Here is a 13,922-nt window from a genome sequence, read left to right on the forward strand (position 1 = left end):
CACACACATATATATACAGCGGGTGAAATAAGTATTGAACACATGAAGAAAGGAGGGTGCAAAAAGGCATGGAAAGCCAAGACAACAGCTGAAATCTATCAGTAATTAAAAAGCAATCCAGCCCCTTGACAGTGCAAATGAATATCAGCAGGTTCAGTCCCAACTGATACAAAAAGGTCTCATTGCCAAGGTGTCACACAGACACATCTCATGGTGGGTAAAAGCAAAGAGCTGTCTCAAGACCTTCGCAACCTAATTGTTGCAAAACATAACGATGGCATTGGTTACAGGCGCATTTCTAGGTTTCTGAATGTTCCAGTGAGCACTGTTGGGCCACAATACGGAAGTGGTAAGACAATCATTTCACCATAAATTTGCCACGACCAGGTGCTCCTCGCAAGATTTCTGACAGAGGAGTGAAGAGAATAATCAGAAGAGTTAAAAGGTACTGTTGTCTCAAAGAAAACAGTAATGCACTCCACCGCCATGGCCTGTATGCACGCTCACCATGCAAGACTCCATTGCCAGCAAAAATCTGCTGCCATCTACCAGGATGATGAAGATGAAATGAGGGTGGACATTTCAGCAAGACAATGATCCCAAACACACAGCCAAGGAAACTCTATATCAATTGGTTTCAAAGAAAGAAAATAAAGCTGCTAGAATGGCCCAGTCAATCACCTGACTTAAATCCCATTGAAAATTTATGGAAAGAACTAAAGATCAAGGTTCATAGAAGATGCCCACGGAACCTTAAAGATTTGAAGACTGTTTGTGTGGAAGAATGGGCAAAATCACACCAGGGCAATGCATACGACTAGTTTCTCCATACGGCTTTTGTACAAAGTATTAAATAAATATCAGTAAGCGTTTAATACTTTTTCCGAGAAATATTTAAATCAAAGAACATTCAGAAACAATCATGTCTGCAAATTGACACCAGTGGCAACATTGTTCTGAGAATCACAAAAGGTCAAAGTGGCAACAGATACATCAACACAGAGAATCAATCAATGTCCTCTTTCTATTCCCTCTTTGGTTTTTCATCCCTTCTCGTTCCATATTTGGTTACTTCCTCGCTGCTCGTTCTGTGTAGGATTAGATCCTGTTTAATGGAGCTGAAAATTATAAGCCTGAATGACAACCACATAAAGACTATTGATGGTACAAGACTAATCTTACGTTAAAGCGGTTATGGACAATGGGAGTGTCAGGCATGAACGAATCGTTGCCGTGCTCAAGGACAGCTGAGCTGGCTGAACTTGTATTGATCAGCATGTGAGCAGCACAACACATGAAAGTGCAAGAATATGTGTGTGGTTAGTCAGATAGAGACTGTTTCTTATGCATGCACATGACTGGTCAAGCGTTCAGTCTAGTATATTTATATAGTGGAGGTAGTGGAGATGCTCTGTCCATCTTTATATACAACAACAACACAACAATGGTATAAAATTGAACTTGGCCCGAACAAGGACAGCAATACAAGCACACAAGCACACAAGCACACAAACACACTCACCGTGTCCCGGAGACTGTCCACCTGGAACCACTCCAGCAGTTTCTTGCCGACCTCCATGGGATTTGACAGAAAGGTCCTGTAGGTCAACAGGAAGTCTTCAATGTATGTGGGGTCAACCACCGACGGCTCCTCCACCAGGTGCATGATCAGACGCTCCGGGGTTCCCTAGGGTGAAAAAGAAACACACATATGGGCACACGGAGAAAAACATACACACTCATGCATTCACATGTTTGACAGCTGAAATGACACAAGGGCAAATGTAATCTATACATGCACGCACACACACACTGACACCAGCAGGCACAAGAACACAAGAACACACCAAATTGAATACATTATGTCAACATTAATCAGAAAAGTGACAAGGATATAGAATATAAAGTGTCAGTCAGCCATCAATAAAGCAAAGATGCACACAGACACACACAGACACACGCACACGCGCGCACACACACACGCACACACACACACAGAATGCACAAATGCTTTTGTTGCAGATAATTTTTGCTGTGGATTAAAGACCGAACACCTGTAATATTAAGGACTGAATTCCTGATTTTATGTTTACATAACAAAGTTTCTCCAAATCCTGTTTTTGTTAATGTCAACAGAGCAAAGGTTTCTGGGGGAAACACTTCATTTGACAGGGAACAGAAACCAGGGAGGCATCCACTTTTGTCTGACACAGACAAGAACAAAGTAAAAACAGAAGCGGAAACGCTACCACTTGTGAATTGACTCATCTCCACTGGATGCGTTTTTGGAGCCAGCAGCCTTCCTCGGAGTGGCAGCCAAGAGAATCATTCAGGCCCATTATCTGATCAATATGTGGCTGCCTCGGGAGGCTCGAGGAGAGGATCAAAAGGCCTTTGAGCGAGCTGCGATGTAGCGTACAAGAAAATGCTCTGGCAAACACTAATAGTGTGAACGGTGCCTTTCAATAATCAACTTAGAACACAGAACAGCTGCGTGGAGGTTTTTAGCAGGATTCTGTATGTGATTCATGACGATGGGTCAAACTACGGCCTTTCAGTGTATATAGAACACAATCCTGGAAAAAAGGTGAGAACTTACATTTTCAGGTTTACAAAGTAACACCAAGATTCCAGTGGGATTAAATATGCTTATTACTGGTCTCAAGCTTAACTTTAACCTTAAACCTTCCTTGTATCTCTACTAGGTGAGGACACATTCCTGCACAAGGTTAAACCCCTGCTTACGTTTGAACTCATCCATCCTTTCGCCCCTTCACACTTCAGAGGAGCAAAATGCTTCCTCGAACACTAATCGATTCGCAGCTTCCTTGAAATCTCTCAACCACACTCTTGAAAACCACTGACCTTGATGACGATGTGTCCCTTCCTGGTGCCGCTGCGGTCCAGCTCGCGGTGCTCCTTCACCATCACGATCTCTCCCTCCTCCTCCACCTTGTGCATGTTCTTCTCCACATGGTTGAGGATGCGCCAGTAGTCCTCCTGAGCGATGCACACGAACTGGTCGAGGATGACATGGGGACAGCGTGTGAACTTGTAGTAGAGCACAATGCTGCTCCGAACCACAGTTGGGTACTCGGACAACAGCACAGAAAAGACATAAGGGTTTGTGGAGAGAGGCATGGGATGAAGCGATGGATGGAGGAAGGAAGGTCCACAGCACTGTTTCTCTCACTGACTTAACCAAATAAATAAGTATGGTCGTCCAAAATCCTCTCATCTACCCATTTTGCAGAAGCATCTTTTAACACAACTTCACCCTTAAGTTAAAACTAACTTCCTGTTCTGTCGAACTGAAGCGAAAGTGTCAAGAGATGATTCTCACTCTCCTGCAGCCCTGTCACTTGCTCTGCTTCCCTCGACTAAATCATCACTTGCTGCATTTGCCTCGCTGAGCTCTGACTTCCTGTGTATCTGAAGACAGGAAATGATGCGTGCGTTGAGGGAACTGGGCAGTGTGGACAGAGAGACATCACAAGTAGTGCTCAGCTTTTTTTAACTTTATAAAGTCACGAGCTTGTCAGTTCTATATCAAGACTGGCCTCTGTGAATAACCAGCATAGACTTTTTGCAAACAAGATCTGAGAAACACAGTACTTCATGACAATGTACAATACGTTTGTCATGTTCTTAATGTATTGCAAAGGCAATGCAATTCCAATTTTCCATTTCTACCTCATTTCCCTTCCTAAGGGAACACTGGTCCTTTGCATAACCTCCAGACTTTTATTTTGCCTCAGTTATTGTCACAGTAAGGATGCAAATGAACATCAGCTTCTTGTCGCAAGCCATTCAACAGTCATTGAGTACTTTTTTTGTCTTTATTTCTCATTCTTACCTGACAGTCGTCCCCCTTGGTGCGAACTTCTCCGTTCATGTGCTGTTTGTCCAGGGAGGGTGAGATCCCGAAACTGTTGCCCATACAAAGAGTCTCCACTCTTGCTTCTGGGTGGCTTATCTCAACCGCCCCATTCAGGATAACATACCAGAGGTCCAGCTGCAGGAGAGGTGCAAGGAGACGTCAAAAATAATCCAACTTACAACGTTAAACATTTGAAGTCTGCAGAGATTATTAATGCTCTTCTTTGTATCTTGTAATTGCTCTCCTTAAAAACTCCTCTTGTATTAACAAGGTAGTTGTTAGTAGAAGTTAAAACACTAACACCAGATATTGGTGTAATTTGAAGCATCTGATGTTATTGAAGGAACTATTCAAGGATCAGACCTGTAGCTGCACAAGAATGACATTAATGACGTGTTTGACTGTGGCGGTGGAGACTGGAGAGGTATTGTGTCTCCAGCGACCGCTTTTGACAAGGAGATGCTGGCAGGCACAATATCATATAAACCATTCATCCATCCAGAGTGTGAGTGAATGGATGAATGAGCCAGGTCCACAACTATATACTTCCTCCCCATTGCATTTTCTCTATCAACGTTTCCGCAGAGAAGATCTAAAATTCCCTCATCGCTCCTCATTTCTCCTCTATTATTTTTTTTTCACATCAGCCTTTCACTCTCATTCTTTCACAAATGTAATGAAGTGGTAAGAGGTGAGATGAAGTAACCAACCATCAGTATTTGTACACAAAAGTGCTCTAGATGCTATTTTCATGAAGTCTGCATAACAGTCAAGTTTCTCATTGCATATAAACAATGATATTTCCTCATTAATATTTATGGAGGCCTGCAAAGGGAGGTAAAGTACTATTTGTCAACTTCACATTATATGGATAGAAAATACACTTGCTGGTTTCTCTTGTGGCCGTTTCTTCCATTTTCTCTTCCATTCTGTCCCCTGAAGCACTTTCCACTTCTGTTAGACCACTTTAGACTTTTATTTCCTATTCCCTACCTCACTCTCTTCTCTGAGCGGATTCATGTTCACTTATGAGAGGAGCCAAGCTCTTCACTTTGACCTTCAACTGGAGTCCACAGAGAAAAGATGGCGAGGAGGAGACCTGTCTGTCAACTGACTCGACACAGGCAGTAGTGAGGCACATACATGCATGGGTATGTGCACTGCCTATTCATGGATGCCCTCTGTACGGATCTGTCTCACTGATGCCGATTTCTCATCCTCCTGAAGCTTTAGCGTCTGTCAGTTCATTGCCATTTATCACCCTGTCAGTTCTGTAACCAAAAAGCCATGACAGGGCGCCCGTCTCTCAAGCATGTAACTTAATTAATTAGCTGTGTAGCAGCTCGAGTGATTGACAGGGCTTTCACTCTGCAGCGACTTTGCATATGCAAGTATCTGTACCTGCAGTTTTGGATAGACTGGAAGACGGTGAGAATATGTGTGTGTGTGTGTAGAAATGGAAAAGAATATGTCAATGCATGCATTTGTGTGCATTTTTACCATTATACGAACATTTGCATTTTGCGAGTCACTGTGTGTGTATGTGTGTGTTTATTTTAAGAAGTTATTTTACTTTTTGCCAGGAAAGACAAGTTTAGGATGTTTTGACTGTGATTATATTAATTACCCAATTTAGAATCAGCGTCTTCCTGAATGAATAAAGATAATGACTAATATAACTATCAAATTAAATTCAGTGCCTTAATGATATATATAGTAGAAAAAACAATTTTCACATTTCACAATTACCCTGTTAGTGACAAATCTAAGTGGGATATGCAGGAAAAGAAACTGTGACATTAAAAACATTATAATCTCTCATTTCTGGATAAAATACACATTTTTAATAATTCCTAAACCCTTAAATTCATAGCATTACTTTCAAAACTCTCTCAGACCTTTTTTTCAGAACTTTTACAGTCACTTTTGTTGCTGTGTCATTAGCCCAATCATACCTCTTGTTTGTCGTGCAGTATGACCGTGCCGGCCTGCTCCACTACCTCAAACACCATGACGCTGCACAAGTCCCTCCGCACAGACATGGTCATGTTGGCGAAGGCGGGCAGCTGGTGCATGAACTCCAAGAGTTGCTCTGTTTGGTGCAAAAGGGGAGACAAGAAAGACAGTAAAAAAATATTGTTCTTGTGAAACAGGAACGATTGCTGGTAAAGACAAATATATACGTGTATATAGTATAAACAATTTTTTTTCCACTGACAAATACATACAGCAGTAGCACTCCTGAAACAAACTATGGGTTTAAATGGTTTTGAAAGCAAGCAATTCTCTCATAAGTCACCAGAGCAACTGTCAACACCAATTTATAAAAAGTAAATACAAAGGTTTTAGGCTTTGCTATTTGTGGCTTGTGATGCCTTGTAAAAGAAGTTATGTCTATGTGTGACCCCTGGTCAGTTTGCCAGAGTAACTGAGCAGGTAAAATAAAATGCAATTAAAACTGCGCTCAACATAACTCTAGTAAACTTTATTAATGAAGATTAATATACTGTGTTATTTAAAGATTTGTGAGTCCGGGTGTAACTTGGGTCCTCCCCTCTTAACTCGTCTCTTTCCTCTGAATGAGCCGTGAGTGGAACCAGCCAGTGGAGAAGGCCAGGCTCCCAACAGGCACACAGCAGGCCAGGCCTTTACAACTCCTCTCAGCTCTCTGATGTGGTCACCTTCTCCTCCTGAACCCCACTGGGTCCCGCTAATGAGGTCGTCTTTCTGATTGCCTGCTTAAAAATATACCTTGAAAGGGCGCCGGTGTTTAGACACCACGGTGAGGGGTCTTTTTGCGAGTGGTGCATTTGTGTATCTCCCCTGCGTGTGCTTACTGAATGATAGATGGTATCTGAGCGCTATCTCATGAACAAGGAGAATAATAATAGAAACCAAGAGTGCTTGTGTCTACCAAAGAAAAATGTGACAAACATGTTAATCCCTAATTTTCCTTTCAGCTCAGTCAGTTTTAATCTAATATTAATTTGTTGTTTTATGAGCAAAAGTGGTGTTTAGCTTTTTCAAGCAAATGAAATCCTGCTTTACAGAATTCAATGTTTTAATTGGACACAAATACAATAAAAGTCTTGATTATCAGCAGTGCAGTGTTAGACTGACCGATGTCGTCATCGTTGCGGTCCGCCGGGTCTTTTTCCAGACACTCCCGGACTAGATCTCGACCCAGGAGAGTGTCTGAAGCTCTCTCCAGGTCTTCATCCTCCTCCTCCTCTTCCTCGCTGTCCACAGCAGCCTCTGGAAGTCCAGACAGGTCCACATCTCCCAGCTCGCTCTCTGTGGCCTAGAGCAAAGACAAAGTGGGAAGTAAGTAACAGTAGCAGGGCAGAGAGAAATAACCCTATGAGGAATAGTGACTGATGGGAATGAAAATACTTGGGGGGAAAAATAAAATCTTCTTTTCAAGTATTATCCATGAAAAACTGCATCTTATGGATTTTTTAATGGATTTAATGTTGGACTGGGTTTCATGTGCCTTAGGGCTTATTGACTCAAAAAGAACTATCTGCAGCAATAATGTGACCTAGAAACTAATACCGGAGTAGTGATATGTACCATGCATGACAAGATGGTACATAGTGTACCAGCCTGAACCATCGCTAGAGTAGCATGAAAAAGCAAGTTCACCATTTGCAATTATCTGCATGCACATTATGTGTAATTACAGCTGATAACAATTGAATATGTCATTAAAATTTAAAATAAAATTTAAACTTAAAACCTGGGGTTGTGTCAATGAAACAAGTGTGAAGGTGTGAGTTAGAGCCACATCTTCAGTTTGACAAATCACAGAAAGAATAACCTTGTGGTGAGCAGCTGTATCTGTGACCCTGAGCTAACAGCCCAGAGACCAGGTCCCAAACCAGAGGTGAAAACAAGCAGATATCTACATCCAGCGGTAATAATTCAGATGCCACTAAGTTTCCCCCAGTACAGGACAGACAGATGGTTGGCAGTAGTGTGATTCTAAAAGGGCATAGGGGCTTTCAGGTCATTCGAGATTTGAACCATCAACCTAGAGGTGAAAAGAGGAGCTCTGCAGTGATGATGGCAGAACTGCAGGCCATCTGTTAGCTCAAGCAGATGTAGGCTGAGAAACAAAGAAAAAATACAGCAAATATACAGCAAAGCAAAGCCTTATTTTCTGTTGGTCTGTTTGCATTTATCTATTTACTGTATTGAATCCACTTTTGTTAGGAAGCGAGACAGAGAAGTCTGTGTTACTCTCACAAAAACTGTGAAACTAAGAATACAAGGAAGTTGTGAAGTTACACACTGTGATATATCCTCATTGATTATTTTCACAAAAAAGGACATATTTGCTACACAATGCTGTTATATATATTTACACAGACATCATGAGTTGTTGCTAAGGGACAACTGGGTCATTCCATGTCAAATAATGACACATTTTTTCGTCACAGATTTTAATGAATATTTTCATGCTGATTTGGTCTCATGAGAAACTTATCGGCCCAAACTGTCATGTATCTCAGATCTTAATAAAGAAAGATATAAAGAAAGATATGCCTGATCAACTTTTTTGGGGAACTCTGACTTTGACTAGTTATATTTCCTTTACTATAGGTCTCACAGAAATGTTTCTTATATAATATTAAAGCTCTTTTCCAACTCTGTATATACATAAACATCATGTTATCCCCAATATATAAAAAATAACATTATGAGTGATTATAACAGTTTAGTAAAGTTGAATTGCAAAAAAATCTCATTTTCACTGCAGTTCACCAAGACATTCAAAAAGTTTGGTTTAGATAAATGTTTAGCACAAAAGTGTGATGAATAGACTAGAAAGGTTTGATGTTTTGAATCTGAATGACTGTACTGGGCTTTGCTGAGAATAAAACCAGGATCTTTTCCACAAACACAGGGGCATTTATATATGTAGGTAGTAAATTAGTTTGGAGTTCATTTGATTTGGGATGTATTACTTGTTATAGCTGACAGGAACAAGTTCATTTTCTACCTTACACACAACAAGATGAACTCCCCAACAAACAAGGCAATTGGGCTCTCAGCTTCTTTGTAGATTTGGTACCTGGCCAAAAGGTTTTATAGGCTTCTCTGAGGGAGAAGGGATTAAGCTAATGGTCCATTCCAAGTTCAGGTACAGGTCCATACAAAGGTTTTCATAAATTAGGCTGGAAAAGCAATTTAGCTGACTTTTAAAACCACCAGCTGCTCAGCTCTGTCCTCTTCTACATCAGATATGTTTCATTTGGCCTGAGATGAGAAGAGACAAGCCAAGTCAAGTACAAAAATAATTCCCTGTCCATATTAAAATTTAAACTCTGATTTTATTTTCTGTGATAATGTCTTTTTTTCCCTCATCACACCAATGTTAAACATAAGAAATTACACAAAAGAACCTGTAGAGATTTACGTTGTGGAGGAAGATGCTGATCTTTCCGGCCTAGAACTAAAAGCAGAAAGGAAAAGCAGCACCTAGAGGAATCACATGCAGGAATAAATACTCCATATTTATTAACTCGCCCACAAGACACTCAAACCATTTTTCATTTACCTCGCAAGTTGTTCTGCAGTGCAACACAAGGGCAAGATCTACATGAAAGTATTTCTGCTTCACCTCTTATTTATCGATTCATCATGGAAATGTATATCATGTATTCGCTGGGCCAACAGTGTGCAGAAGAAGGCAAAGGCCAAAAGTGCAGCAGTATTTTTTTATAGTTGCCAATTACAAGAGAGAAAATATCAGAGTGTCAGATAGAGGCTGTTAAGGAGGTTGTTGCATCCTTGCAGAAAAGTGGCCTTCAATTTAATACTTGTTGGAAAGAGGAGGCATGTGGAGGGTGTGGGAAAACAGCAGCAAAACTCACTGTCCTTCACCACGGAGATATTTTTCAGGGCCTGTGAAAACCCAGATCATTTAGAATGCAGGAGGTGCCCTTTCAGTTCAATTCCCCTGCTCTCTGAACAAGCTTGAGCCAAGAGGACACATCGTCAAGATCACGGACAGGAAAACAAAAGACGACAGAAGTGGAGGATAAAATAAAGGGGTGAAAAGAAAGGAAAGGAACGGCACAATGCGAGAAGGATAAAGAATAATAAAATAAGAGAGGGTGATTGACAGGAGAGGGAGGTAAAAGAGGGAAAGGGCAGAAAGGAGGAATATGAGAAGTGACAACAGGAGGAGGTAGAAAGGCCTGAAAGGTTCAGAAGACAGAATATAGCAAACAACTGTGGGTTAAGTCAAGGTGTGTGAGGGAACGAGTGGGAGAAGCCCACCACAAAAAAACAGTGTGAACCATTGAAAAGTCAGGACCACAGTGACTGGAGGGTCAGAACTTTAAGACTGCTGTAAACAAACACAGAGCCGGGTCAGCGACGAGCTGATGGGATCAGAGCCATGCGATAAATATCTAATCTGAGGATGAAGAGATCAGGTCTCCGAGTTAAACGTCTGAACCCGGCCGACCTGACTCACACCTATCCGCAAACACTCGCAGAAAGACTGAGGCGGGAGGATGGGTTGTAGCAGACAAGAGAGAAGGTGATTAAAATATCGGATTTATGCTGTTTTAGCCCATTTTCTACTGAAAGCAAAGGTGAATTGACTAATACACTGCGTAATTAATCAGGCTCCTGCACTTTACTTTTGAGCGAACAAGTTTTTTATTCCCAGTCCCTTATCTCATTTAACTTTAGGCTCTAAACAGAAGAATTGCTTTCCTTATTTACTACAGGACACTTTAGAGGCTTAACACAGGTAACACAGAAGAAAAGTGGCATACTCTGTGTTTGTGCTCGTGCAACTTCCTGTTAAAGGGGTCAACATGTGGGTGGAGAGAATGGACATCTAGACAAATGGCTGCTGCAAATGATTTATCTCTGCCGACTGACCACTGCGGCAGAGGAAATTACACCTGGAATGTGATGTGTGGAGGAAGCAGGATGAAAATCTGTGGCACTGTTTTATCAGAAGCAGGAGGAGGAACAGGACTAAAGTCTGAACAGAGGGTGACGGCAAGTTTCAACAATACATTTAAAGTTGTTCCAACCTTGACTGAAATTTCAATTGTCTCTGACTACATTGAATAACTCTGTCTCAGCGCCTGACAATGACTTGCAGCAAATTCAGCAAATACCTCAAAATATCAGTTTTTTTCTATATTCTCTGTTAATTTGTCCAGCTTTTCATTTTGTTGAAGGTTATTTTGGTAGATCAACTAAAATGAGAAACATAATCATCCAATCAATCTCTAAAAAACAATGCAATTTGATCGGCACAGTGGTGTGTGGGTAGTAATGAGAAAAGTGTACGTGTTTGGTTTTTTACACCCCCTCACTTTATTTTTTATACTAAACCTCCCAATTTCCAGGCATTAGCACTGTTATCAGCCTCACTAAAACAAATCTGCTCATTAGTTTTGTGGCCGGCAGTGCCCATTGATCACAGCACCTCATTAACTTGTAGCAAACTCATTAGTAGTTTGTAGCTAAAAGACCTCACAGGTTCCACTGATGAATGCTAACAATGCTAACAAGCTGGTTTTAAAAGGAAACCTCTCCCTGTGTGGAGGAGCACAAAACTGAAGTATTGCAATCAATCCTGAGATTTATAAAAGGTTTCTGCGTGAAGATCATACATTTGCAGATCTGAGGGATTAAAATCATGAGACGACAACAGTCATCTTCTACTTGATGGATTATTTATTTGCGGCGATTAAAATGTTATATAACAAAGAGAGGCATTTACTTCTGAAGCACAGAGAGTTTTTGAAGCTACAAAATATCACATAACTACGGTAAAGGCTGATACAAGAGTAGAGCAGCAGACCTCTATCAGTCATGGACTACTGGCTCAAGGACACTTTCAATCCTCTATATCCAGCGGCAGCCACAGAATAAGCTTCCTAGTTTGCCGACATTAAAAGCAAATGACAGTATGAAGACCAAGGGTTGGAGCATGAACAATAAGGAACTAGATTTGAAATAATAAATGACTTTATAATCAAATGATCAAGTTCATAGGACTACATGTTTTATTGTTTTATTTGACACTGTGTCTGGGTCTGCAAGTAATGCCAAAATGTTATAGAAAAATGGGATGTATCATGATGTCATTATTTTTGTCTGTCATTAGCGGATTCCTGATATTCCTGTTTAGACTAACCAAAACATTGTTATATGACATTAACTAGATAACCGATGTGCACCTGATGTCATATTCTCTCAGTTAACCTATCATTTCTCGCTGCATAGAACACAAAGAACCAGACCAGAAAAACCTGCAGAATGATCATTTCAAACTCAGCTGCCCTGGTGATGTTACAGCTTCTATACCTGTAGCACAGGTATGGACAGACCCTGAAAGGTTAGGTTCATTTCCTGCATGTGACCTTTCTCTTGCAGCAGGAAGTTCAGAGGGAGACGCATCACGGGGATGCACGACCGATGCACAATAATTAGCTGGGAGGGAGGTGGGCTGACAGATGAGTGACAGTGAGACAGACGGAACTGGAGCAAGTCAAGCTGCAGGAGAATCAAACATCAGACTGACGTTTTTGCCAGGGACCAGATGTTGTCACAGTGTGGTGGTGGAAGGGTTACAGTAGACTGGGGTTTGTCATTGGATTGGACTGGCTTCCTTATTTTTCAGTATGTAGTGTCATAAGACTGACAAGTAGATTTACAACTTCATTTTCCAAAAGAAAAGTTATTTTTCACTGTAAAACACAAAAAAGTGATGACGCACGACACCTTTACAACCTGGAATGGATCCAATGGATTGTACCGATATAAAATAATAAACTTCCTGGGAGAAGATGCCACCGTGAAATATGTGACACAGAGAGAAAGAACAATGGCAAAGTCTGTAAGTGAGAGAAAGAAGGTCTAGACTTTTTCACTAAACTCACAGCAAACTTAAAAAACATAAGGCATTATAGAGCGGGAGCTTTAGGAGATCGTAAAAATATCATTCATATAAATATTTACTTCAATATTAGGGATATATAAAACAACCAAACAATAATTTAAAAATAGAAAAGTTTAATCAAGCTATAAGGTTTGGTTCATACCTGATAAATATCTGATAGGCTGCTGCTCCCTGAGTCGCTGGCGATGCTGCATCCTGATTGGCTGGGAGGCATGTGCATCACCTGCTGGTGGGCGTGGTCTGTTAGGTGCATCTTATTTAGGTCAGCAGGAAGCTGTTCAGACAGACAGGAAGTAGCAGAGAGACAGAAGACGAGTTACAGAGAGGTTGGGGAAGATACAAGCTCAGCAGAAGCAAACATACACAGTGCGCTTCGAGAGACAGACACACACACACAGCTGCTTGTTTTATAACCCTGAAAGCCACAGATGGTTTCACAAGTTATATTCAAGTATGAATAACATGAAGTCGAAGACACTTCAGCTGTAGATCATTATCCAGGGCTGCAGGTCGATATGATTTCTGACAGACAATAGAAGGTCAGAGCCAGTACGACGGTTTTAGAGTTACTTCTACAAAATGATGAAACTGTAAATCTGACAGCAGCCGCCATGTTACTGGCCTTTCTTTTTACGCAGGCAGCTTATATCATCAGCTACTGCATAAACACATTACACCTCACAACACAATGCATAACACTTAGAACACAAGAACAGTTAAACTCATTCAGACACACATCCAAAGACAGAATTATAGCAGCGTCAACTACAGGACGCCACAGGAACTGAATCATTTCAGAAGTCTGTTTCGTTTTGCACACAGCTAAATGTGAGAATTGAAACCAAAAAAATCCCCTCAGATTACAAATGAAAGTTGTTAGTCAGGTTGTCATTTTTAACTGTGCTAGAAGACAACTGCATCTGTACAACAAAAATAAAATCACCACACGCCTACAGTTTGACCAGACTCCAGTCAAGTGTCAACAGTGAGGCTAGATTAGCGACGTGTGATTCTGACAAAAAAGAAATCAATCAACAGAAATGGGCTAAATTGTGTCAGTAATTTGTTGATACAAATTAATTCATTCTACCTTAAGATAGA

At 40.9% G+C, this 13,922-nt stretch overlaps 1 protein-coding gene across 24 annotated transcripts in view; it reads right to left on the minus strand.

Annotated features, from left to right (window-relative positions):
* LOC109628648 (Rap guanine nucleotide exchange factor (GEF) 6) overlaps window positions 1–13,922 on the minus strand; it is a 131,095-nt gene that overhangs the window by 36,485 nt on the left and 80,688 nt on the right. For 20 of the 24 annotated variants that reach the window (XM_020085871.2, XM_020085869.2, XM_069510118.1 and 17 more), the window contains 6 exons: window positions 12,964–13,095; window positions 7,001–7,181; window positions 5,836–5,972; window positions 3,857–4,015; window positions 2,866–3,018; window positions 1,523–1,687 (listed from right to left, as the gene is read on the minus strand). In XM_020085871.2, coding sequence (XP_019941430.2) covers window positions 1,523–1,687; window positions 2,866–3,018; window positions 3,857–4,015; window positions 5,836–5,972; window positions 7,001–7,181; window positions 12,964–13,095 — 927 coding nt within the window. The remainder of the gene's footprint in view (window positions 1–1,522; window positions 1,688–2,865; window positions 3,019–3,856; window positions 4,016–5,835; window positions 5,973–7,000; window positions 7,182–12,963; window positions 13,096–13,922) is intronic. The other 4 variants (XM_069510122.1, XM_069510123.1, XM_069510121.1 and 1 more) reach the window with 1 other exon arrangement.

The sequence above is a fragment of the Paralichthys olivaceus genome, chromosome 15, assembly GCF_024713975.1.
Source record: "Paralichthys olivaceus isolate ysfri-2021 chromosome 15, ASM2471397v2, whole genome shotgun sequence".
Lineage (NCBI taxonomy): Eukaryota > Metazoa > Chordata > Actinopteri > Pleuronectiformes > Paralichthyidae > Paralichthys > Paralichthys olivaceus.